The 26,543-nt window shown below is 47.0% G+C and overlaps 1 protein-coding gene across 1 annotated transcript in view; it reads left to right on the forward strand.

Moving 5' to 3' along the window:
- Window positions 1-3,967: 3,967 nt before the first annotated feature.
- The window catches only part of kif25 (kinesin family member 25), a 248,505-nt gene continuing 225,929 nt past the window's right edge, over window positions 3,968-26,543 (forward strand). Inside the window, exons 1-3 of the mRNA XM_038803315.1 lie at window positions 3,968-4,180; window positions 14,277-14,342; window positions 17,124-17,246. Of these exons, the coding sequence (XP_038659243.1) occupies window positions 4,112-4,180; window positions 14,277-14,342; window positions 17,124-17,246 (258 nt within the window). The 5' untranslated portion in view covers window positions 3,968-4,111. The remainder of the gene's footprint in view (window positions 4,181-14,276; window positions 14,343-17,123; window positions 17,247-26,543) is intronic.

Here is a 26,543-nt window from a genome sequence, read left to right on the forward strand (position 1 = left end):
ATGTTGAGAATTCCAAGAGAACTCCTTCCTGACCATGAACCAGCACCTCCGCTGGGTCTGTCCTTCTGGTGAGACATGACACAGCCTGGTGTGGTGGTGTCTTCACATTGTGTGTAATTCCATGAGGATGACTATGTCAGGCTGTTGCTTGACTTTTCTGTGAGACAGCTCTCAAATCTTGGCACTAGCCCCCATATTTTAGTAAAGGACTTTTCTAGGTCAACAGGGCTGAGTTTACCATTCCAGTGCCTAGGCCGATGCCCAGTGGTCCATCGGATAATTCCTGTGAGACTTTGTACCAGGATTGATACAACTGATTGCCTTGCTAGGCCATTTCAGAAGGCATTTAAGATCAACCACATTCATGTGGATCTGGAGTCACATGTAGACCAGACCAGGTAAGGACGCCAAATTTTCTTCCTTAAAGGACATTAATGAACCAGGTGGGTTTTTACAACAATTGACGTGATCAGATATCATGTGATGAGAATGTCAGCGAAAGAAACCTTCAGGAATGCTAACAACCAGAGTTCTTAAGTACAGATAAAGTTAGGGTACACATGGAAATAAATACGTATGATTTGACAGCCATTAATGAAACATGGTACAGGACATTTAGGAAGGACAGGAAGCAAGGAAAATGGATGGATAACTCTGTTAGTTCATAATGGTATTAGCACAATAGAGAGGGATGATCTAAGCTCGGGTAACCAGGATGTGGAACAGTGAAATGAAATGAAAATCGCTTATTGTCACAACTAGGCTTCAAATGAAGTTACTATGAAAAGCCCCTAGTTGCCACATTCCGGTGCCTGTTCGGGGAGGCTGGAACGGAATTGAACCGTGCTGCCGGCCTGCCTTGAAAGCTAGCTCTTTAGCCCTGTGCTAAACCAGCCCCAGTTTGGGTAGAGATGAAAAATTGTAACGGCAAGAAGTCACTTGTGGGAGTAGTGTACAGGCCCTCTAATAAGCATATAGGAGGAAATATTGTGAGCTTGTCAGAAAGGCACTATGATAATCATGGGGCATTTTAATCTACATATGGACTGGAAAAGTCAGATGGGCCAAGTTGAGGAGTTCCCAGAATATTTCCCGGCTAGTTTCTGAGAACAGAATGTTCTGGAGCCAACCAGAGAGCAGGCTATACTAGAACTGGTATTGTACAATAAGGTGCGATTAATTATTGATCTCGCAGTGAAGATAGCAGCAACTATAATATGATTGAATTTTACATTCAGTTTGAGGGAGAGAGGAGTGGGTACGAGACTGTTTTTAAACTTCAATAAGGGCAATTATGAGTGCATGAAAGCAGAGCTGGCTAAAGGAAACTGGCTAATTAGATTAAGGGATAGGTCAATAGAGGTACAGTGGCACTTAAAGGGATATTTCAGAAAACACAATAGATACATTCAACGAGCAAGAAAAAGTCAAAAGGACGGATGCACCATCTGTGGTTAACTAGAAAAGTGAAAACTGTTAGTTTAATAGAATCCCTGAAATTCAGAAGGCCATTTGTCCCATTGAGTATGCACCAACTCTTCGAAATACCACTCTACCTCGGTCCAATCACTCTCATTCCTGCAACCCCACCCTAAGGGGCAATTTAACATGGCAAATCCACCTAACCTGCACATATTTGCACTGTGGGAGGAAACCGGAGCACTCGGAAGAAACACACGCAACCACTTGGAAATGCTAACTGAATGGGCAAGAACGTGGCAGATGGAATATAATGTGACTAAGTGTGAACTCCACTTTGGTAGAAAAAAGCAGAACAACAGATTATTTCTTAAATCATGAGAGGTTGGGATGTATTGGTGTCCAAAGGGACCTGGGTGTCCTGGTTCATGGCTCACTAAAAGCTAGCATGCAGATGTAACAGCCACATGGAAGGCAAATGGTATGTTTCATAGTTTCATAGAATTTGCAGTGCAGAAGGAGGCCAGTCAGGATAAGGACGGTTTAGGACTGAGATGGGGGGGGGGGGGGGGGGGGGGGGAACTCATTTCTTTACTCAGAGGATAGTGTATCTTTGGTATTCTCTACTCAAGAGGGCTGTGGAAGCTCAATCATTGAGCATGTTCAAGACAGAGACAGATTTCTGTTGAGTAATGGCATCAAGGGGTATTGAGGTAGTTGATCAGCCATGATTTAATTGATCACACTAAGAAGTCTTACAACACCAGGTTAAAGTCCAACAGGTTTGTTTCAAACACGAGCTTTCGGAGCACGGCTCCTTCTTCAGGACCTGAAGAAGGAGCCGTGCTCCGAAAGCTCGTGTTTGAAACAAACCTGTTGGACTTTAACCTGGTGTTGTAAGACTTCTTAGTGTGCTCACCCCAGTCCAACGCCGGCATCTCCACATCATGGATTTAATTGATGGATGAGCAGGCTCAATGGGCTGTGTTATGACACCCTGGGCTAGTGCACGGTCAATTCCAGCCCCATAAGTCCAAGAGTCCCCAACATAAATGAATTAATCAAAAAATTGTATGTTTTCCTGAGATGTTTTACCCTCAACTGCTCCAATGACTTGGAGGCACCAGATTTGTAAGTAAAACATTAAAAAAAACGTTATTTATAATAAAATGGTGCACTATTCTAACTATTCCCCAAACCCCATCTCATCCTCCACCCAGACACACACAAGACAGGTGCACAGTGGGCGGGAAGGAAAGGTTAAAACATAACGGATTAGATGAGCTGAGATGGATCTTCGCTGCTAAGGTGGTAGTCTTGGTGGCCGGCAATCTTGAAATCATCGGTTTGTTTGGATCTTTTAGAGTCTGCCTTCAATTGGACTTCGTGGGCTGCAGGAATTCCTCTGGGGAGTCACCTTCACTTGGACAGGCCTCCACCAGATTGACTCTGTCTCACTGAATTAGTACAAGAATTCTTTACCTGAGAGTCTGCAGCAAGTGCATCATCTACTCTGCCTTTCAGCTGCATGTCTGGTCTTTGTGCAGGGTTTCTAGCTGCAGTATGGAGGGAGAGAAGAGGGAGAGCAATATCAGCCTGGGGGCTTTTCTCAGCCTTTCCCAAAGAGGATTAAACTTGCACATGTGTAGCTGGAAAGAATGCTTGCAACATTTAACTCAGGAGTTAAACCTTCACAGGACTGATAGTGTTCAGACCTGCTCACTCCAGCTGAGTTATGATAGAGAGAAGTTCCAGCCTTTCTGGAAGAGATATTTAACAGGGTCCTGCTCAACTCCTTCTCCGAACAAGACTGAAAGCAGAAATTGAACCTCCTTTCTGCTCCAGAATCTTCTGAAAGGCTCTTGCAATCTGAATAGAAAACAGAAAATGTCCCGGAATTGCAGAAGAGGGGATTGGTTGCTACCCAAGTCCATTAAAATTACATCAAGAGCTATGCCACAGAGCACACTGCATCAAATTGCCTGATAGCAGCGCAAATCGCAGCTTGCAGCCAGGCTGGAGGGGTCAGTTCAAAATCAAAAACTTTGGTTTTGAACCTACCAAGAGTAGGTTTAAAAACGGCCAGCATTAAAAGGAAACCAGGCTCAGACAATTATTTAAAAGAGGTTCCTTACAGCTGTGTGACCTACTCCACCTTCAATGTTCCTAAACCATTTATACTAAAAGAAACTGATATCTGGTAAACCTGTTTCCATGTTATGATTTTGCATGAAAGGCAAAAATGTCAATGAATTGGAGGGAGGAAAGTGTATGAAATTTTAAAGCTAATTCCAGAGTCCTCCCTGCTCATCGTCACTGGCAGAAAAAAACCCCAATCCAATCCTTCATCACAATGATCTCCAATTCTTTCCAGATGGAAATAATGAGCATATTTCAGTTAGGCTGTTTGCACTTCACCAATTGGCTGGCCAAAAGCAGTAAATCTCCCAGTCCGAGATCGCAGTCAGGCTCCCGCCGCAGTTCTCAGGCCCGCGCTCCTATTGGTTCAGTGTTCGGACCAATCAGGAAGAAAGACAGTGGCGCGAGTCTTCGCCATGGTGACGGACGACTGATCCTCGAGCCGGCGCTCCAGCTGTTCTGCGCAATTAGGCAGGTGGAGAGTGGCGCGGGCCGGCCCCGTGGTGACGGACGGTTGGTGCTCGTGGCCGTGGTTTCCAATTTGCGGAGGGAGATGGCGTTCGGGATGGAGGTGAAGCGGCTCTTGGAGCTGCGGCTCCGCCAGCTGGAGCGGACATTGCGAGTGAGTAGCGGCAGCCAGCCAGTGGCAGTGTCCAGCGGATCTCAGTCTACCCCGCATCGGTGCATTGATAAAGCCGCACCTTTTACACCTGCCTGAGAGATTCCCGCACCCCCCTCCCCACCAGCTCCCACTCCCCACCCCACTCGCCCAAGAAAAATAGTCATCCTAACACTCGAGGGCCGAACCTGTTCTGCGCTGTACTGTTCTAACACTGATGGAACCATCAATTCACTAGACACGTGCTTTAAGATATGAACAGTGGTTGGGCAACGCAACTGCGCTTATCAATGCATGGTCTCATGTATATACAATACAGTGTGAATTACGGAGGTGGAGCGAGTTAGTGGGCTCGGGAGCGCGAGGGGGCGGCTGGGTTGCGCGGAACCAATGCAGCGAGTTAGTGGGCTCGGGAGCCCGAGGGGGCGGCAGGATGGGGTGAGGGGTGCATCTGTAGTGATAGAGGGGATGCTGGATCCGGCGGGTGCAAGGTCCCGGAGGGATACGGTGTCCTGATGGCCGTCAGGGAACTCGACGAAGGCGTACTGGGGGTTGGAGTGAAGCAGGCGCACCTTCTCAACAAGGGCGTCGGTTTTGTGCGCCCTGACATGCTTCCTCAGGAGTACAGGGCCCGGTGTCTTCAGCCATGCTGGAAGTGAGACCCCCGCGGTAGTGCCCCTGGAAAAACTGAAGAGCCTCTCGTGAGGGGTCTGATTGGTCGCTGTGCATAAATGGGACCTGATAGCGTGGAGCGCGTCTGGGAGACATCCTGCCAATGGGAGACTGGGAGATTTCTGGACCGGAGGGTCAGTAGGACAGTCTTCCAGACTGTCGCATTCTCCCTCTCCACCTGCACGTTCCCCCTGGGGTTGTATCTGGTAGTCCTGCTCGAGGTGATGCCCTTGTCGAGCAGGTACTGACGCAGCTCGTCGCTCATGAAGGACGAACCCCGGTTGCTGTGCACGTAGCCGGGGAAACCAAACAGGGTGAAGATACTATGCAGGGCCATAATGACTGTGTGGGCGGTCATATCGGGGCACGGGATAGCAAATGGGAAGCGGGAGAACTCATCTATGACGTTTAAGAAGTAAACGTTCCTGTTAGTTGAGGGGAGTGCCCCTTTGAAATCGATCGTGAGGCGTTCAAAGGGCCTTGACCAGGTGGGCCCTGTCTGGTCTATAATAGCGCGGTTTGCACTCCACACAGATCGGGCAGTCTCTGGTGACGGCTTTTACCTCCTCAGTGGAGAAAGGCAGATTTCGGGCTTTGATGTAGTGGGCGAGCCGGGTGACCCCCAGGTGGCAGAGGTCGTTGTGGATGACTTTCAGGCGGTCGATCTGCGCGCTGGCGCATGTCCTGCGGAATAGGGCATCTGGGGCTCGTTGAGCTTCCCCGGTCGATACTTAATATCGTAGCTATAGGTGGAGAGTTCGATCCTCCACTGCAGGATTTTATCGTTTTTAATTTTGCCCCTTTGCGAGTTGTCAAACATGAAGGCAACCGATCTTTGGTCGGTGATGAGGGTGAACCTCCTACTTGCGAGGTACTGCCTCCAGTGACGAATAGCGTCCACAATGGCTTGTGCTTCTTTTTCGAGTGTCGGAGTTCCAAAGTGGAGTGGGTACGGGAGAAGACTGCGACTGGTCTTCCTGCCTGATTTAAAGTGGCTGCAAGAGCTACCTCTGAGGCGTCGCTCTCAACCTGAAAGGGGGTGGATTCATCCACCGCCCGCATGGTCGCTTTTGCGATGTCCTCCTTGATGCAGTTGAAGGCCTGGCGCGCCTCAGCTGACAGGGGAAATAGTGTGGCCTTAAAGAGTGGGTGGGCTTTGTCCGCATATTGAGGGACCCACTGGGCGTAATACGAAAAGAATTCCAAGCACCGGTTGAGGGCCTTGGGACAATGAGGGAGAGGGAGTTCTAAGAGGGGGCGCATACGGTCCAGGTCGGGACCCAGGACTCCGTTTTCCACGACATAGCCGAGGATGGCTAGTCTGGTCGTGCGGAAATCGCATTTCTCCTTGTTATAGGTGAGGTTTAGTTTCTGAGCCGTCTGGAGAAAACGGTAGAGGTTGGCGTCGTGGTCCTGCTGGTCATAGCCGTAGATGGTAACGTTATCCAAGTACGGGAACGTGGCCCGCAGCCCGTACTTGTCCACCATTCGGTCCATTGCTCGTTGGAACACCGAAACCCCATTAGTGACACCGAAGGGAACCCGGAGGAAATGGAAGAGGCGGCCATCGGGCTCGAATGCCGTGTAATGGCGGTCCTCCGGGCGGATTGGGAGCTGGTGGTATGCAGACTTCAGATCCACCATGGAAAAAATCCGATACTGGGCGATCTGGTTAACCATGTCTGCAATCCTGGGGAGGGGGCATGAGTCGAGGAGCGTAAACCTATTAATGGTCTGACTATAGTCTACGACCATGCAGAATTTTTCCCCGGTCTTGACGACCACCACCTGAGCTCTCCAGGGGCTGTTGCTGGCCTCTATGATCCCCTCACTGAGGAGCCTTCGGACCTACGACCGGATGAACACCCTATCCTGCAGGCTGTACCGCCTGCTGCGAGTGGCTACGGGTTTACAGTCCGGGGTGAGGTTGGCAAAGAGAGGAGGGGGGGAGATTCGCAACGTGGCTAGGCTGCAGATAGTGAGTGGGGGTAGGGGTCCGCCGAAACTGAGGGTGAGACTCTTGAGATTACACTGGAAATCAAGGCCTAATAAGAGTGGGGCGCAGAGTTCGGGCAGGACGTAGAGCTGCAATTTGGCATAGCTAACGCCTTGGATTGTGAGCGTCGCGGCGGTGCGCCCTTGGATCTGGACAGAGTGGGAGCCCGAAGCGAGGGAGATAGTTTTCCGTGTGGGAAAAACGGGGAGCGAACAGTGTCTTACCAGATCTGAGTGTATGAAGCTCTCAGTGCTCCGGAGTCGAAAAGGCACGGCGTGCTGTACCCGTTAATTTGGACCGTCGCCATCGAGTTTCGCAGATGCTTCGGGCGCGATTGGTCCAGAGTGACTGCGCTGAGTTGCGGGTCGTCGGCGGCTCGATCAGCTGTACTGGAGTGGTCCCGTGATGACTGCCCTCTGAGTTCGTAGTCGTCGAGGTGAGTTTCAGAGTTTGAAGGGGATGGATCCCAAGATGGCCGCCCCCATGAGTCGCACATGGCCGGCCGCATGGAGGAGGATTCCCAAGGTGGCTTCCCCCTATGTGTCGCACATGGCCGGCCGCATGGAGGAGGATTGCCAAGATGGCCACCCCCATGAGTCACACATGTCGGGTATGGGCGGAGTCGGCATACAGGCTGCAGCATTTTGGGGCCTGCGGGCCTGTGAATTCAGGGAACGAGTGCTTTGAGCCGTGGGAGGGTTAGAAGTTGGGGCTTTCTTCGCCAGACACACTCTGGCATAGTGTCCTTTTCGCCCGCAGCTGCTGCAGGTCGCGTTGCGGGCCGGGCAATGCTGCCGCTGATTCTGATTCTGGCCGCAAAAGTGGCAGGCTGGGGCAGCATTGCGGCTGGGCGGCCGCGTGGCGCAGGCCAGGGGGAGTCGCTGGTCGGGGGCCCATGACGGGGTCGCGGGGTCCGCGGGGGACGCGGTGAGGCTGCGGAAGGAGACCTCCATAGTGGTAGCAAGTTCAACAGTCGCTTCAAGATTTAGGGCCCCCTTTTCCAAAAGTCGCTGGCGCACGTAATTTGACCTAAGGCCCGCAACAAAGGCATCGCGTACAGCAAGTTCTCTATGCTCTGCCGCGGTAACTACCTGGTAATTACAGTCACTAGATAAAGTTTTAAGATCTCTCAGGAATTCTGCGAGCGATTCCATAGGCCGCTGGCGGCGAGTAGTAAACACGTGTCGCGCGTAGACCTCATTTACAGGCCTTACATACATTTTGTCGAGTAGCGTTAGGGCTTCAGTATATGAGCCGGTACAGTTTAGTTGAGTAGAGATTCTGTGGCTCACCCTCGCGTGCAGTAGGCTCAGTTTCTGCTCCTCTGTTGTTTCGGCTGTGCTTGCTTCCGCCAGGTAGGCTTTAAAACACCACAGCCAATGAGAAAAAAATTATTTTGCCTCCTGTGGGTCGAGGTCCAGTTATGGACAAAGTTATCATCACATTAAACTTTATGGTTACTCTGCCCGTATCCGCAAAGCAAATCCACACATGGACCCAAAAGGGTCCCACGCTTGCAAAACTACACCATGTGACCCTAAGCAGCGGAACTCAAGGACATTCCAGAATGGATCTAAAGTCCTTCCGATCTAAATGTCAAGAATTCAGCACGGAAGACGGCATGATCCTGCGGTGAGCCCGAGTGGTCGTCCCTTGCCCAGGCCAGTACCCAATTTTGAAGGAGCTGCACTGTGGCTACCCAGGAGTCTCCAAAATGAAGATGCGCACAAGGACTATGTCTGGTGGTCTGGACATGACTTCGACATTGAAAACTTGCCAAAACCATGCCTATCGGGTTTGAAAAATCAGAAGCTCCCACTGTTGGCTTTGCACACCCATGGGATTGGCCAGGGAGACCTTGGGTACAGGTACACACAGACTTTGCTGGGCTATTCATGGGGTCAATGCTTTTAATATTTGTTGATGCCCACCTAGTGGATGGACGCTTTCCAGTGATACCATAGAGAAACACCAGCAATCAACGGGACACCTTACACCAAAAGAAAATTGTAGACATTCTCGAGGTCCAATGGGATGAAACCCATCCGAACGGCGCCATACCACCCATCTTCCAACGCCTGGCCAAATGGGTGGTCCAAACATTTAAAAGCCACATGAAGAAACACAGCTGGCTCACTCAACACCAAATTGGATTGGTTCCTCTTCAATTACAGGGCCATGCCACACATCAAGACAGGGTTGTGCAGTGGAATACAAGAAGGTAGTGTTGAACCTGCACAGGATCTTACGATGTAGTTGGAGTACTAGGGTGTCCAAAAGCCCTCACATCATTGAAATATATAAAAGAAGTAAAGGAGCCACAGTTCAGTAGATGAGTGATTACATTATCAATTTGAAATATGAGGGCCGGGATTTTCCCACCCTTCCTTCCCCATGGTGGGACAAACAAGCCATTCAAAGAGGCATAGACGTCGGTGAGACCTAGTCACCACATTCCGGCGCCTGTTCGGGTACACTGAGGGAGAATTCAGAATGTCCGAATTACCTAACAGCACATCTTTCGGGACTAGTGGGAGGAAACCGGAGCACCCGGAGGAAACCCACGCAGACACGGGAAGAACGTGCAGACTCTGCACAGACAGTGACCCAGCCGGGAATCGAACCTGGAACCCTGGTGCTGTGAAGCCACATGCTAACCACTGTGCTACCATGCTGTCCTCAGTATTTCACTCCCGCTTTCTCTTTGTACTCCTTGATCCCTTTAGCCGCAAGGGCCACGTCCAGCTTCCTCTTGAGTATATCTAAAGAACTGGCTCCAACAGCTTTTTTGTGGAGAATTCTACAACTACAAGTTCACAACTCTCTGAGAGAAGAAGTTCTTCCTCATCTCAGCACTGCATGGCTTACCTCTTATTCTTATGCTGTGCTCCCTAGTCCTGGACATCCCCAACATCGGGAACATTCTTCCCGGATCTAGCCTGTCAAGTCCCATCAGGATTTTATATGTTTCTATGAGATCCCCTGTCATTTGTCGAAACTCCAGTGAATATAAGGCCAGCTGATCCAGTCTTTCTTTATATGTCAATCCTGCCATCCCGGAAATTAGTCTGGTGAACCTTCGCTGGACACCCTCAATCGCAAGAATGTCCTTCCTCAAACTAGGAGACCAAAACTGCATGCAATACTCAACTAATTGTTGAATAATTCTGTCCTTACTCTTTAAACAGATTTGCCAATATTTTGACAATTACTTCATTTAGCCAACCTAACCAACCATAGGGAATACTGCACGTTCGTCCTGCATTCAAAACCGTACATCCATCGATTGAATGAGTAATAAAGATGGCTTCTCCAACTCTGTCAGCAACCCAAAGTTTATTTTCTTTTATTCTAACTACAAAACATTGTATCTGTCTTTATATCCTTTTGAAGGCAGTAGCATAGTGGTATGGTTATTGGACTAATAAACCAGAGATCCAAGGTAATGTGGTAACCCGGTATCCGGGTTCGAATCCCACCAGGGCAAACGGTGAAACTTTAGTTCTGTAAAAATCTGGAATTAAAAGTCTAATGATGACCATGAAACCGTTGTTGATTGTCGTAAAAATCCATCTGGTTCACTAATGTCCTATAGGGAAGGAAATCTGTCATCCTTGCCTCGTCTGGCCTGCATGTGTCTCCAGACCCACAGCAATTTGGTTTACTCTTAAATGCAGTCAGGGATGGACAATAAATGCTGGCCTAGCCACCGACGTCCTCATCCCATGAACATGTAAACAAATTTATGGTTCTCTTCCTGCTGATACAACCCTGGTTAAAATCCTGGACCAGCCCCAAAACTTGTTAGGATACCAGACAAGATCCCCAAATTATTTTTTACATTTGTAAAACTATGAGGAAAGGATACTTTCCCCCAGGAGTGAATCCACTGACATAGAGGGATATGTTATAGGAAAACAAACATTATTATTACAGGATTAAGCTGCATTAACATCACAGAAAATAGGTTACAGTTAACAGTTAAACGATTCTCAATAAAGGAAACACTTTAACTTTTAACTGATACCTTCTCTATCTTCAATCAAGCAAAAGCCATCACAGGTCACAAGCACTTATAAATAGAGTTAGAAAAAGCAGCGATACCTGCTGTACCCTTGAATAGCGATTTCCTGAAAATACTGCTTGAAGAGAGAGGTACACTCTTTCATGAGACCATAAGATATAGGAGCAGAATTAGGCCATTCGACCCATCAAATCTGGTCTGCCATTCGATAATGGCTGATATGTTTCTCATCCCTATTTTCTGCCTTCTCCCTGGCCCCCTTATTAATCAAGAACCTATCTATCTCTGTCTCAGTGACTTGGCCTCCACAGCCTCCTGCGGCAATGAGTTTCATAGATTCACCACCCTCTGACTAAAGAGATTCCTTCTCAGGGATTCTATGGCTCTATGACTTCTATAATCTCAGTTTTAAAGGATCATCCTTTCAGTCTGAGGCTGTGCCCTCAGGTTCTAGTCTCTCCTACTGGTAGAAACATCTGCTCCACGTGCCTGGATCATTCTTGTAAACCTCCTCTGGACTCCCTCCAAGACCAGCACAACATTCCTTAGATTATGGGGCCCAAAACTGCTCACACCATTCCAAATGGGGTCTGACCCGAGCCTTATACAGCCTCAGAAGTACATCCCTGCTGTTGTATTCTACTCTTGAAAAGAATGCTAAATTACATTTGCCTTCCTAATTGCCAACTGAACCTGCACTTTAAGAGAATCCTAAACCAGAACTCCTAAGACCCTTTGTGCTTCAGATTTCTGGAGCCTTTCCCCATTCAGAAAATAGTCTATGGCTCTATTCATCCTTGCCTCTATTCTTAACAATATGCATATCCCAACTTTTCCCAGTTGTATTCCATCTGCCACTTCTTTTCTCACTCTCCTAGCCTGTCGTAGTCCTTCTGCAGTCGCCTCACTTCCTCAACACTGCCTGTTCCACTGCATACCTTTGTATCATATGCAAACTTAGCAACAATACCCTCAGTTCCTTCTTCCAGATCGTTAACCTATATTGTAAAGAGTTGTGGTCCCAGCTGCAAGTCTTGCAGTCTTTTGGAAAATACTGCTTAGCCTGTCAGCCTTTGGCAAAAGCTCCTGCTCAGCATCAAGCTCCTCGTAAAACTAAAAGCTAAAACTGCCTGCTATGAACCTGGCTCCTCCCATTATTACATAATCTCTATCCTACTAACTGGGTTACTCCTCAGTTACCTATACCCCAGGGAAACTTCTTTCTATAAACAAAATTCCATTAGCCCTATATAGGTAAACAATATACATGGTTGGAATGAATGATGATCTCACTTTTACAATGTCTTAATTACAGCTTTTGCAGCCACAGAGTCTGGAGACCATAACCTAGGTCTTTAATGATATTACTGCAACAGATATATATACCTGAACTCGGGCTTTTTTAAACAGTTCTGCAAAATATAAAATAAAATATATATGTACCAATTTCTTACATTCATCACATCCTTGCCTGATGTTATACTATATATATATATATATTGTTTCAGTAGTTTACCAAGCAGATTAGTGGCCTGTTGTAAAGCCATGCTGAATATCAAAAATGGCTTTATTTATTTATTTACTGGGCTGGAAATACTGTTGTGTTTTAAAAGACAAAACAACAGCATTTCAGTGACTTAAGTTTCTAAGTTGGCTGAACATTTACATAAGTGTACCGTTTAAAACTATTAAAAATTAAGTTAGAATAAGCTTTTGGTGTGCCATGACGAACCCTCACCCCCAAGTGTGCTGCGCAAAAAGATTCAAAATTCAGATACTAAAACTAAAACTAACCTTCGTCTTCAACTCTGGTTGGCATTTCCAAGACTCAACTAATCTTGACCTCCCACATGCGCCAGCTGGGAATGAACTGCAAATGGTTGGTTTAGATATTTTATGCTGGGTCAGGCCCATGCGCATGACCAACGGGACCTGGAGTTGAAGACAAAGGTCTCATTCGCCTACACAAAAGGAAAACGCAAAAGGTGCAAAAACCCTGGGAGAAGTGAGAAGACAGGGAGAGGTTTAAAAAAAAGAGGACAGGGAGATGTTAAAAATTAAGTTGAGAAGGGCTTTGGAGAACATGATTGAAACATGTTCTTTATATTTTATAGTTCTGACTTTTAAAACAAGAATTGTAAAAGCATATTGGTCTTCCAATAATAAATTCAATTGTGATGTCTCCAGTGGACAGCGAGACAATAACACAAGGGCATAAATTTAAGCTAATCAGAAATAAAGAATTTGAAGTGATTAGAAAATATTTTTTGCAGATGATGAGAACGTGAAATCCTGTTCCACAAATATCATTGTCAAGTCTTTCAAATGAAATTAGATAATTGCAGAAAATGGTAGAAAGAGTATGAGAAACATGTTGTAGCATTCTTTGCTTCAGGTATTATCAAGAAGTGCTCTCCCAAGTTTTCATTGCAATTTCCCCGTATGGGAAGTTTCATTCTGTTCAGACACATGTGAATCATTATGAATATTTTTCAGGCACCTATCTTTTATTTCCAGTGAAGTATTGGGCTTCAATCCAAGTAACTGTTACTTGTCCAAACTTAGATTGACTTGTAATGAAATATACATATCTCAAAAGCACCTTGTCTCCTGACCTTTTTCCTCTCTCTTTTCATAACCAGCCTCCTCTGCCTTGCATTTTAATCTCACCAAGACTCTCCAGTCTCACTCTTGTTGCCATCTCTTTTTAGCTGCATTTTCAAGCAGAGATTAGGCTCCCTCTCTAGTAATCAATAATCTTTATTATTGTCACAAGTAGGTTTACATTAACACTGCAATGAAGTTACTGTGAAAATCCCCTAGTCACCACACTCTGGCGCCTGTTCGTGTACATTGAGGGAGAATTCAGAATGTCCAAATTACCTAATAGCATGTCTTTTGGGACTTGTGGGAGGAAATTGGAACACCCGGAGGAAATCCGTGCAGACTCCGCACAGACCGTGACCCAAGCCGGGAATCGAACCTGGGACCCTGGCGCTATGAAGCAACACTGCTAACCATTGTGCCCTCTCAATTCCACCACTGAAGCTTGCATTTGGATCAAATGCTTTATGAAATGATCATCTCCAGAACGGTACATGTGTTGCTTAGAACATTCATCTTGCCACACAGGCAGCAATGGAAATAGTAATAAATTATAATGTAACACCAAGTGCTTTGATGCTAGCTTTGCTGGGCAAGACTACTACATTGTGCCATGTTGTTGTATCTTATTAAATTGCACTACAGTAATACATGTCAGCATTGCTATGTGAGATTATCGGCATTAATCTTATGCACACAATGCGCAAAGATTTAACTAGATAAGTGCATAATACCATAAAAATGAACTTTGGCTGAGAACTGCATTTTAAAGTGTTCTTACATTATGTTTTCTTTAATTTCAGGGCAAAGAAGAAAGAATTGTTCAGCTGGAGACTGAAAACGCTCTGCTTCACCTGAAATTAGCTAAAGTAATATCTCATTTAATACAGCGTAGCATTAAACACTGATTTTCAAATGAGATGCTGTCCCTTAGTAGGGAAGGGTGCCAGCTTTGAAAGACTGCTGAACCCTCCAAGCAGTACTCTGCACAGAATAGCAATATACTAAATTATTATGAAGGGTGATCATATCACAACATTTATATCAAAAAAATTCCCAAGATTGCAATCTTATTGACACAATTATTACTGAGACGATAACAACATCAATTTGGATTTATATAGTATAAATTCCAAGGTGCGCGAAGGACCCAGGTTCGATCCCGAGCCCGGGTCACTCTCCGTGTGGAGTTTGCACATTCTCCCCGTATCTGCAACCCCCACAAGCCAAAGAGGGGCAGGGTAGGTGGATTGGCCAAGCTAAATTGCCCCTTAATTGGAAAAAAATAATTGGGTATTCTAAATGTATAAAAAAGAACATAAATTCCAAGGTGCTTGATAAGAGCATTATAATGGCAAGTATGGCACTGAGTCACATTTCATCCCACCAACCTCCGTATGCAAAGCATAATCCTCCTCCATTTTCACCAACTCCAGCGTGATGCCACCACCAAACCCATCTTCCCTTCTCTCCCTCTGATAGCATTCTGCAGAGACCGTTCCCTCCGAGACAATCTAGTCCACTCCTCCACCATACCCAGTACCTCTCCCGTCACTCATGGCACTTTCCCATGCGATCGCAGAAGGTGTAACACTTTACCTCTTCCATGCTAACATCCCAGGCCCAAAACACTCATTCCAGGTTGAGCAGCATTTCACTTGCATCTCTTCCAATTTGGTCTATTGCATTTGCTGCTCCCAATGTGGTCTCCTCTATATAGGAGACCAAATGCAGACTGGGTGATCGCTTTGCTGAGCATCTTCGGTCTGTGTGCATTCAGGACCCTGACCTTCCCGTTGCTTGCCATTTTAACACAAGACCCTGCTCCCATGCCCACATATCTGTCCTTGGCCTGCTGCAATATTCCAGTGAAGCCAACGCAAACTGGAGGAACAACATCTCATCTTCCGGTTAGGCACGCTACAGCCTTCCGGTCTCAACATCGAATTCAACAACTTCAGATGATTAGCTCTAACCCACCTCGACCCATATGTTTTCATCCCATTTCATTTTACCATTTTTTTTCTTTCTTGTCTTTCTTAATATATATTTAAACCCGCCCCCCATCTTATCCATCTTACCTTACCCTTTCTCCTCTTTGCTTTCCCTCATCACCCTCAGATGTTAGTTTCTCTGCTGTTTGTCCTTTCACATCTTTTGTCCTTTCTGGGGACTGCCATTTCTTCCCCCTTGGCTTCTGTGGTCATTAGCACCTGGTTTCCCTGGGTTTCTGTGGCTATGACTCATCTTTCATTCTCACTTCACAGTATAAATATTTCCCACTCTCTCTGTCTGTTAGCTTTGACAAAGAGTCATCGGACTTGAAACGTTAGCTCTTTTCTCTCCCACAGATGCTGCCAGACTTGCTGCGATTTCCAGCATTTTCTCTTTCATTTCAAAAGTGCTACATGCTTATATATGGATAAGGCGCATGATGCAGATGCATGCTCAACCAATCAGGTTAAATGTTGAATAAAAAGGGAAAATACTGGAAATATTCAGCAGGTGTGGCAATCATCAGGGTGGCACGGTGGTACAATGGTTAGTGCTACTGCCTCACAACGCCAGAAACCCGGGTTAGATTCTGACCTCGGGTGACTATGTGGAGTTTGCACTTTCCATATCTAAGTGGGTTTCCTCCGGGTGCTCTGGTTTCCTCCCATAGTCCAAAGATGTGCAGGTTAGGTGGATTGGCTATGATAAATTGGCCCTATGGCCCATATTGGCACTATGGGGATAGTGTGGGGTTTGGGCCTAGGTAGGGTGCTCTTTCAGAGGGCCGTTGCAGACTTGATGAACTGCACTGTGGGGATTCTACTCACAACTCACTGCTCTGAAACCTTAATCCTGTATTATAAAAGCAAAATACTGTGGGTGCTGGAAATTCTAAATATAAACAAAGTGCTGGAAATAATTGCAGGTCTGGCAGCATCTCTGGAGAGAGAAACAGAATTCAATTTCCCAGTCAATTATAACTCTTCTCTGTTTCTGTTTTCCCAAATACAGCCACGCCATTGAGGTTTTTTATTCCAGGTTTTCAGCATTTGCAATATTTTGTAAGAAAAATTGGCATGGGCTCAAATTAAATAAATATTCCGTGCTTAGCACCACGTAATTCCCCCCACTGAAATTGCCTTTCATAAAATATAGTGTATGCGTGAATAATTTTTCAATCTACACCTGAGGAGGCTTCAAATAACTATTGAAGTCTCAGAAAATCAGGACTGGGGGATTGGGAGCTGATATAGTGATTTACAAAAAGGAGAAGAGAAAATACAAAAGCAACGTTGAAATATAAGTAAATATCCACAACTCCCCATTCTAAAGTATGCTGTTTTGTACTTGCTAATTCAGTAACAGATCAGTTGAAGTAGTGGATAAGAATTGCCGTTTCCATGTGTAGCATTTTTTTCATTGAATCTGATGAATTTGTGTTTAGTTTCTAAATAGATGGTATTAATCACAGTGAGTACATTAAACATCCGGTGGGCAGTCTCCAATTAAGAATTATAAGAACAATAAATTATTATTAAGAATTAAGAACAATAAATGTTGCAACTGAAACATGAGTAAGTTTGAATGCAAATGATTTTTATTATTAGTACTGTTTTATACACTGACCACACAACCGTTCAACCTTTTTATAATAGTGCCGAGGATCAGTAAAAGACAGCAAAGAAGAGACAACATGTTTACGCAGACATTTAGAGGATGTGCGGAATATTCAGAAAAATACTGGCTGTCAGTTATCTCAGCTATTTGCAGGGGTAAAGGTAAATATTATTACATTTGCTTGTCACATTTAGCAGTAATTGGCTGATCCATGACCTGGAATAAGCTATTGCCTATGATTGTCTGCAAACCAAATTTCAATTTTTGGGATCGGGAAGTATTAGCACAAGTTGATATGTGGCAGTTCTTCACCTAAGGTAAAATTGAGATCTGATTTTTCACTTTTTTAATGGTACTTCTAAACGCTATTTACAGAAAATTGGTGGAACCAGCATCACTTACTCATCAAAACATAAAACGCTCAGTAACTAGATTAAATATTTTTGAAGCTGTCTATTGCCACATGCAATGTCTCAAGATACACAGTGGTGCTGCATTCTTCAAGTAAGAGTGATATATAAGCATGCACACCACTGATAATGTCTAAATTTGATCCATGGTTGCAGAAAACTTATGTAAAAAGGGGAACGTGTGTTTCGCTTTTCAGGAAGCCTGGTCGCCAACCCAGAGAAATGACTATGAGTATCCCAACTGAATTTGGACAGAATATCTAACTTCTGGCCAGCAAACCAGTCATAGAAAAAACATATTTAAGAACTCACAAAGATTTTATTTGTCTAACTGCAAGGTGCAGGTTAGTTCATAGGAATTAAATCTCCTCCTTTTGCACTTACTTTTTAATTGTGCAAATGAAAAATAGCATACAAATACACAATTTTTTGAGAAGATATAGCACAGAAATAGCACATTTTGCCCAACTAGTCAATGCCAGTGTTTATGCTTCACACAAATATCCTGTCCCCTACTTCATCTAATGCTGTCATGCTATCCTATTCCATTCTCTTCAAATTCATGCTATTGGATTATCAAAGCCAACTAACAGACAGTAGTAATAAAATTAAACTGGTCAAAGTAACATTAACAGTATACAAGAAATCCTGAGGCTGGATTTTCATCATGGGAGTAGGAATTGGGTGTCAGAAATCACAATTCTGCCTTTATCCAAACAGTGTTGCAAAGCTGGAATTTCATTTATTGGAGGGCAGGACACCTGGACATAGACATAGAATTTACAGTGCAGAAGGAAACCATTTGGCCCTTCCAGTCTGCACCAATCCTTCGAAAGAACACCCCACACCACCCTATCCCCGTAACCCAACCTAACCTTTTTGGACACTAAGGGCAATTTAGCGTGGCCAATCCATCTAACTTGCACATCTTGGGACTGTGGGAGGAAACCGGAGCACCTCGGAGCAAACCCATGCAGACATGGGGAGAGTGTGCATATTCCATGCAGGCAGTAACCCAAGTCGGGAATCGAACCTGGGACCCTGGAACTGTGAAACAACTGTGCCAACCACTGTGCTACCGTGCTGGAGTTGGGCCTGATTCACATTCATCCCCTCCCCTCATTCCAATTCACTCCCCATCCCCCCCTCATTCCAATTCATTCCCCATCCCATTTAAATGGAGAGAATACTCCCATTATCCTTATCTACTTCTGTTCGTTTTTCAACAAATTCAATAAGGCTGACCACACCAAGAGGTTCATCTCAGTGAATGCCCAGCAGTCCGACAGCAACCAGAAAGCTTTTATCCTACACCTGTCCACAATGCAAATCATGCTCCAGCTTTCAAGCTTTAAAGCAGGATGGCTGCTCAGTGATGAGGGCTACCCGCTTTACACATGGTTCATCCATCCTTTTTGCAATCCAACCATCCAGGTCAGAATGTCTAATATGAAAGCCATAGAGCCACCTGTAATATCATAGAGCAAACCATTATTTTCGAAAACAAAGGTTTTGCTGTTTAGATTGTTCAGGAGGATCGCTGCAGTAAATGTCTGGGAAGGTTTCCAGTCATGTGATGAATCTTTCACAATCTTGCAATCAATCTGAGTAACTCTACTTAGCCCTTACTCTTTGCTTTCTGGCTACTTGGTTCTGACCCTAGCAAAAGTCTATTATGCTGTACTTTATCAAAGGTTTTTTTGGAAGTCCAAATATATTACATTTACTCCCATTATCCTTATCTACTTCTGTTCGTTTTTCAACAAATTCAATAAGGCTGACCAACATTTCCTTCCCATTTGGAATCCAGCTTGACTATTGATTATATTTTCTGTTTCTAAATTATTTTCTCTGATACTATTACTATTCTGCATAAGGATTCTGTTATCTTTCCTGTCATCGATGTTAAGCTAATTGGTCTATTGTTCTATTTTCTTTTTCAAAGACAGGAATATCAGTTGTCTTGTCAGTCCTTGGGCACTATTTCCTTTTTTTTTTAAGAGTTTATATATATATATATGTACCAGAACCCCTGCTATCTCCTCCATAATTTATTTTAATATGCATGCATGCAATTCATCTATACCAGAGATTTTTAATGATCTCTGTTTGATTAGTTTCTGAATTGTCTTTCACATCTTAAATATCCATCCTTTTGATTTTCTTGTGATGTCATGCCCAACATTTTAGTTTCCATTGTATATACCGAGGCAAAGTTATTTAATATTTTGCCATTTAGCAATCATTACCTGTTAAGTTTACCATGTGCATACAATTTAATTTCAAGTTCACTCGCCTTTTCCACGGAGCAAGCATGCACCGCGAGTGCGCCGACTCTGCGCATGCATAATGCACAGAGGACGTGCACCATGCATGCGCCGAGTGCGTGGTGCACAGAAAGCACGAGGTCTAAGAGAAGCTAATTCATAATTGACCAGTCGACTGGTCGACCGCAAATTAACATTTTGGTCACCTCTGTCTTAAGGTTTTTATTATGGTCACTTTTCTCAAGATGTTCTCTTATTTTTATTTTCTTTATCTGGCCTCACTCAGTCCCCATTATTAGACCCAGTAGCAAATTCTCCCGTCGTGGGCTTAAATATTGGATTAGAAAGGAGACTTGTGCATCTTGTCGGAACTCCAATCCCTCATCCACTTTATCCACCCCTTTATCCACCCCTTCTGGCTAATTAATAGTTGAAATTCCCAATGATTATCATTTTTACTTATTTCCCTAATTTGTCTCCATATTTCTTCCCCTCCTTTACACTATTAGCTAGTATGTATTCTGTACCAATATGTGTGATGGATCCTTTATTATAGTTTATCTATCTATATCGATATTGGGCAAGATTCTCTGGCCTCTCTGCGGCATATTTCTTGGTTTTATTTTCCCATTAAGAATACCCTTTTATAATTGCAGAAATTAAGAAATCAACAAGTTTTCAATCATTATTTTCCTCTGCTCTAGTTATTTAGAACCAGGCCCTTGACTTAAGGACAGAGAAGCAAATGCAATGAGAAAAATCACTTTCAAAGTAAATCCATGGAAACAGCAAAATACCTCACGAATATATTCACATTTTTGTAATCATGAGTAAATTAGACCCCTGTAACACCAGTGAATCTCAGCTACTTCTCCACTTGTCTGGACTGTGGTTCATTTAATCCCCGCTTGTTCCTGGGATTATTAACTTTGAAGCTAATGCAGATGACGATTATTTCTAAAGCATAATCCTTTGCTCAGGTTAAGCATTGTCCGAAGCACTTGCTCTTACAAATTTCTGCCTGAAGCAGATCACAATTTGTAGTGAGAGATAACTTATTGTTTTTACGCTCTAGATGAGGAAATACAACTCTGGGAACACAAATCAGAGCCTTGGCCATGCACAACTAAGTGACCTTCTGACCAGTGTGCGGCTGAATTTCTGATTTATTGCCTCAAGGAAAATGCTTCTAGTTGAGTTCATGAAATTTGAAAATTATCCCCCCATGTTTCTCAACATGTGCTGGATTTTACACTGCCCGACTGGCAAGTTTGAAAGCTGGAGTGCATGTAAAATCCAACAGATGGCCTTCCTGCCATTTACCAGCCTGCTCCCAATCCAACTGAAATTTTATATCGGGAAAGGAAGCAGACTACTTGGCCATTTAAGGGCCTCATCCCTCCCCCACTAGTATCTACGCAGGGTGACCTATGCCACTGATGTGACCATCAATTCACAAGAAACAGAGAGTAGATGTAAACTGTGGCTTTAATCGACTAGAACAGTGCCTGCCTGCGACTGCTCTGCTAGTGAGAGCCGCCTACAGGGCAGCTGCTCTCTATACCTCCCCTCAACGGGAGGAGCCGGGGCGGAGCCCACAAAGGCACCAACATGATACATTCCAGGTAATATCTTACAATAGTCCATAGGTGGAGCCCACATGGGCAACAGTGTGATACAGTGACGTACATGGTGAATTGTTAATGCAATACGTTCACCACCTTCACCCCCTGTTTAAAAAAATTGAAGTCCGGCGGGGGTGAAGGGTTCACAAGTTCAGCCTGTCCGGCGCCCGGATCGTGCGTTGTGATCGCTGAAGCTCTGGTATCGCAGCTGGCCTGGGTGTCGAACTTATCTGTGCAGGCATGGGTAGTGAAGTCACCGGTGCGGGCGCAGACGCGGACTCCGGGAGCGTGTCTTTTGGAACTTCATTCCTGTGGGTCGGTGAAGGGGGAATGGAGGGTGGGAGGGGGTGCGGGTGCCATGTAAGGACAGGGGCGCCGGTCAGCGTAGGTTAGGTTGGGTGGGGTAAGTTGGGGTGGTGGTGGTAGTGGAACCTGCGGGTGCTGGGTCCTGGAGGGAAACCGTATCCTGTCGGCCGTCGGGGTGTTCTATGTATGCGTACTGGGTGTTGGTGTGAAGGAGCTGGACCCTCTCGACCAGGGGGTCGGACTTATGGCTCCTGACGTGTTTGCGGAGTAAGACGGGCCCCGGTGTCTTCAGCCAAGACGGAAGCGAGACCCCGAAGGTGGATTTCCTGGGGAAAACAAACAGGCGGTCATGAGAGGTCTCGTGGCCGTGCAAAGGAGGGACCTAATAGAGTCGAGTGCGTCGGGGAGGACCTCCTGCCAGTGGGAAACTGGGAGATTCCTAGACCATAGGGCCAGGAGGACGGCCTTCCAGACCGTCGCTTTCTCCATCTCCACCTGTCCGTTTCCCCGGGGGTTATAACTGGTAGTCCTGCTCGAGGCGATGCCCTTACCGAGCAGGTACTGACACAGTTCGTCGCTCATGAACGACGAGCCCTGGTCACTGTGGACGTAAGTGGGGAAACCGAACAAGGTGAAGACACTATGTAGGGCTTTAATGACGGTGGCCGTGGTCATGTCGGGGAGATTGGAAAGGGGAAGCAGGAGAACTCAACGACGTTGAGGAAATACGTGTTGCGGTTGGTAGAGGGGAGGGGCCCTTTGAAATCAATACTGAGGTGCTCAAAGGGCCGGCATGCCTTCACCAGGTGGGCCTTATCCGGTCGATAGAAGTGCGGCTTACACTCCGCGCAGATTGGGCAGTCCCTGGTCATGGCTCTGACCTCCTTGGTGGGGTAGGGCAGGTTGCGGGCCTTAATGTAGTGGAGAAGCCAGGTGACCCCCCGGGTGGCAGAGGTCATCGTGGATAGCCCAGAGTCGGTCATCTTGCGCGCTGGCGCATGTGCCGTGGGACAGGGCATCTGGGGGTTTGTTGAGCTTCCCAGGATGATATACTGTATCGTAATTACAGTGGAGAGTTCAATCCTCCACCTCAAGATCTTATCATTCTTGATCTTGCCCCGCTGCGTATTATCAAACACGAAGGCTACCAATCGTTGGTCGGTGACGAGGGTAAACCTCCTACCAGCGAGGTAGTGCCTCCAGTGCCGCACAGCTTCCACGATGGCTTGGGCTTCTTTTTCGACCGAGGAGTGTCGAATTTCGGAGGCGTTGAGGGTACTTGAAAAAAATGCTACTGGCCTGCCCGCATGGTTAAGGGTGGCGGCGAGGGCGACCTCTGACTCGTCGCTCTCCACCTGGAAGGGGACGGACTCGTCCACCGCGCGCATCGCAGCTTTGGCAATATCTGCCTTGATGCAGCTGAAGGCCTGGCAGGCCTCGGCCGCCAGTGGGAAGATGGTGGCCTTGATTATTGGGCGGGCTTTGTCCGCAAAGTTGGGGACCCACTGGGTGTAATAGGAAAAGAACCCGAGGCACCTTTTCAGGGCCTTGGGGCAGTGGGGAAGGAGGGGGCGCATACGGTCGGGGTCGGGTCCTAGAACTCCGTTTTCCACGACGTAGCCGAGGATGGCTAGTCTGCTTGTGCGGAAAATGCATTTCTCCTTGTTATAAGTGAGGTTAAGGGTTTGGGCGGTTTGGAGAAATCTCTGGAGGTTGGCGTCGTGGTCCTGCTGATCATGGCCGCAGATGGTGACATTGTCCAAGTATGGAAATGTGGCCCGCAGCCCGTACTGGTCCACCATTCGGCCCATCGTCCTTTGGAAGACCGAGACCCGTTTGTGACGCCGAAGGGGACCTGGTCGAAGCGGAAGAGGTGGCCGTCTGCCTCAAAGGCCGTGTAGTGACGGTCCTCCAGGCGGATTGGGTGCTGGTGGTACGCAGACTTCAGATCCACAGTGGAGAACACTCGGTAGTGTGCGATCTGGTTAACCATGTCTGCGATCCGGGTAAGGGAGTACGCATCGAGGTGCATGTATCGGTTTATGGTTTGGCTGTAGTCTACAACCATCCGCTTCTTTCCCCGGTCCTGGCCTCGATGATCCCCTCCCGCAAGTGTCGCTGGACTTCGGACCTGATAAAAGTCCTGACCTGGATGCTGTACCGCCTGCTTCGGGTGGCAACTGGCTTACAGTCGGTGGTGAAAATTGCGAAGAGCGGGGGAGGGTCGACTTTTAGGGTCGTGAGGCTACATATGGTGAGTGGGGGTAGGGGCCCGCCGAATTTCAGAGTTAGGCTCCTGAGGTTACACTGGAAGTCCAGTCCCAACAGGAGAGGAGCGCAGAGGTCGGGGAGTACATATAGCTTAAAATCGGCGTACTCGGCGCCCTGTACCGCGAGGGTTGCGTTAGTGCACCCCCGGATCTGCACTGAGTGCGACCCAGAAGCGAGGGAGATGGTTTGATGTGCAGGGAAGATTGGGAACGAGCAGCGCCTTACCATGTCTGGATGAATGAAGCTCTCTGTGCTCTCGCAGTCGAACAGGCAAGGCGTTTCGTGTCCACTTACCCGGACGGTGTAATGGAAGCTCCGGAAGTGTTTGGGTCGCGACTGGTCAAGGGTGACCGCGCTGAGTTGCGGGTAGCCAGCATGGTCGGAGGTGCTGGGGTGGTCCCAAGATGGCTGCTCCCGTCGGCCGCATGTGTTGGGTGGTGTTGCAGATGGCGGCCAAGATGGTGCATGTGTTGGGTGGTGAGGAAGGTGGAGTCCAAGATGGTGGCCACCATGAGTTGCACATGGCGGGCCACGTGAGCGAGGATGGCCAAGATGGCGGCCCCCGTGAGTCGCACGTGTTGTGCGGGCTTGAAGATGGCTGTCCCCACGGACAACACGAGGCCGATGACGCATCCTGGGGCGGAGCTGGCAGACACGCTGCCATACTGCGGGGTCTGTGAGTCCGAGAGTCAGGCCTGCGATTTTGAGGATTTGGATCTGGCCAGGCAAACCTTAGTGAAATGTCCCCTTTTTACCCCAGTCGCTGCAGTTCGCATATCCAGGCCGGCAGCACTGCCTGGGGTGCTGATGCTGGCCGAAGAAATAGCAGGGTAGCCCCCCGTGTTGTGCGGGCAGCCGTGCGGCACAGGCCAGGGGTACTCTTTGGTCGGGGGTCCACGAGGGGGTCGCGTGATCAGACGGGAACGCGTTGAGGCTTTGGAACGCTACTTCTAGGGAGGAGGCTAGCTTTACTGTCTCTTCCAGGTCTAGGGCACCTTTCCCGAGTAGGTGCTGTCTCACGTAGTTGGACCTGACTCCAGCCACGTAGGCGTCCCGGACGGCGAGGTCCATATGTTGAGTGGCCGTAACAGCCTGGTAGTTGTAACTTCGCACAACGACTTTGAGGTCGTGTAGGTACTCCTCCAGCGATTCCCCAGGGCATTGGCGGCGAGTAGTGAGGAGATGCCGCGCGTACACCTCGTTCACTGGCCTTGCGTATAGATGCTTAAGCATCGCGAGGTCGTCTGCATAAGTGGAGGCTTCCTCAAGTTGTACAGAGATTCGATGGCTCACCCGGGTGTGGAGGAGGCTCAGTTTCTGATCGTCGGAGATGGAAGGCGAGGAGGAGTGGGTGATGCAGGCTTCGAAACAGCAGAGCCAGTGCGAAAAAATCCCTTTTGCCTCCGCAGCTTGTGGGTTGAGTTCCAGTCGGTCAGGTTTGAGGGCCGATTCCATAGTGGTGTTGTCGCCGATTAAATTGATGCGACCATCAATTCACGTGAAACAGAGAGTAGATGTAAACTGTGGCTATAATCGACTAGAACAGTGCCTGCCTGTGACTGCTCTACTAGTGAGAGCCGCCTACAGGGCAGCTGCTCTTTATACCTCCCCTCAAGGGGCGGAGCCCACAAAGCCAACAGTGTGATACAGTGATGTACATGGTGAATGGTTAATGCAATACGTTCACCACAGCCACGAGGGAAGCCCAGTAGCTTTAGCTGCCAGCTGGTGTCATGCAAGAGGTGGGGGAACCTTCTTTGAGCATTTCCTGGGCGTATCAGATGCACTGTCCATTTTAACGTTCTGCTGCTGTCCCCCCTGGCCCCCAACCTTGGACTTAACGGATCCGGTCAGTTCGGGTTCTACAGCTTTGGGAACTGCTTGTAGTCCCAGCAATATCTTTCGGTGGCACTTCTGGGATTACAGAAATGCCAGCCAATCTAATTGACCAGCACTTCACTAAGGTGGATTTCCTTAGTATATTAAGGGGAAGAGGATAACCAGGGAAAGAGTAGGGTCCATTAGGGACTAAGCGGGCAATCTGAGCGTGGAGCTGGAGGACATTGGTTAAACAAGTACAGATTGAGCACCCTTTATCCGAAATTCAAAAAGTTATGAAATCCACACTTTTTTTGGCTTGGTCAAACTTTGATGTTGTCAATCTGCTGTTTCTTAATGCTGTCTTTGATGTAAGATTTGGTAGCAGATTTCAGTTGCCTGGACACGGTGCTGTTCTCCACATAGCGCTTGTGGATTGCTTTGGCCATTCAGTGCCTTGGGATGTTGGAGGTCCATCTCCTGAACCCGTTACAGCGAACCAGAATCCAACATGTCCATCATGGTTGCCAAGAAGCAAGTGCAAAGTCTTGGTTCACCTAGTGAGGGGGTTTCTGGAGACACGTGCCGGCGTATTGGAAGACAACACACCATGAGAGCGGTGCTCATGGCTGTGGGCGCGGGGCCTGAGATCTCTCTATCTCTCTTTGCAAAGCAAGCCTCCAGTCAGCAAGGGATCACATGGCCACCTTCTGTCTGAAATGTGGAAGACTCGTTGGATGAGCTACCGCATTATACATCTG

This window comes from Scyliorhinus canicula, chromosome 1 (genome assembly GCF_902713615.1).
Source record: "Scyliorhinus canicula chromosome 1, sScyCan1.1, whole genome shotgun sequence".
Classification (NCBI taxonomy): Eukaryota; Metazoa; Chordata; class Chondrichthyes; order Carcharhiniformes; family Scyliorhinidae; genus Scyliorhinus; species Scyliorhinus canicula.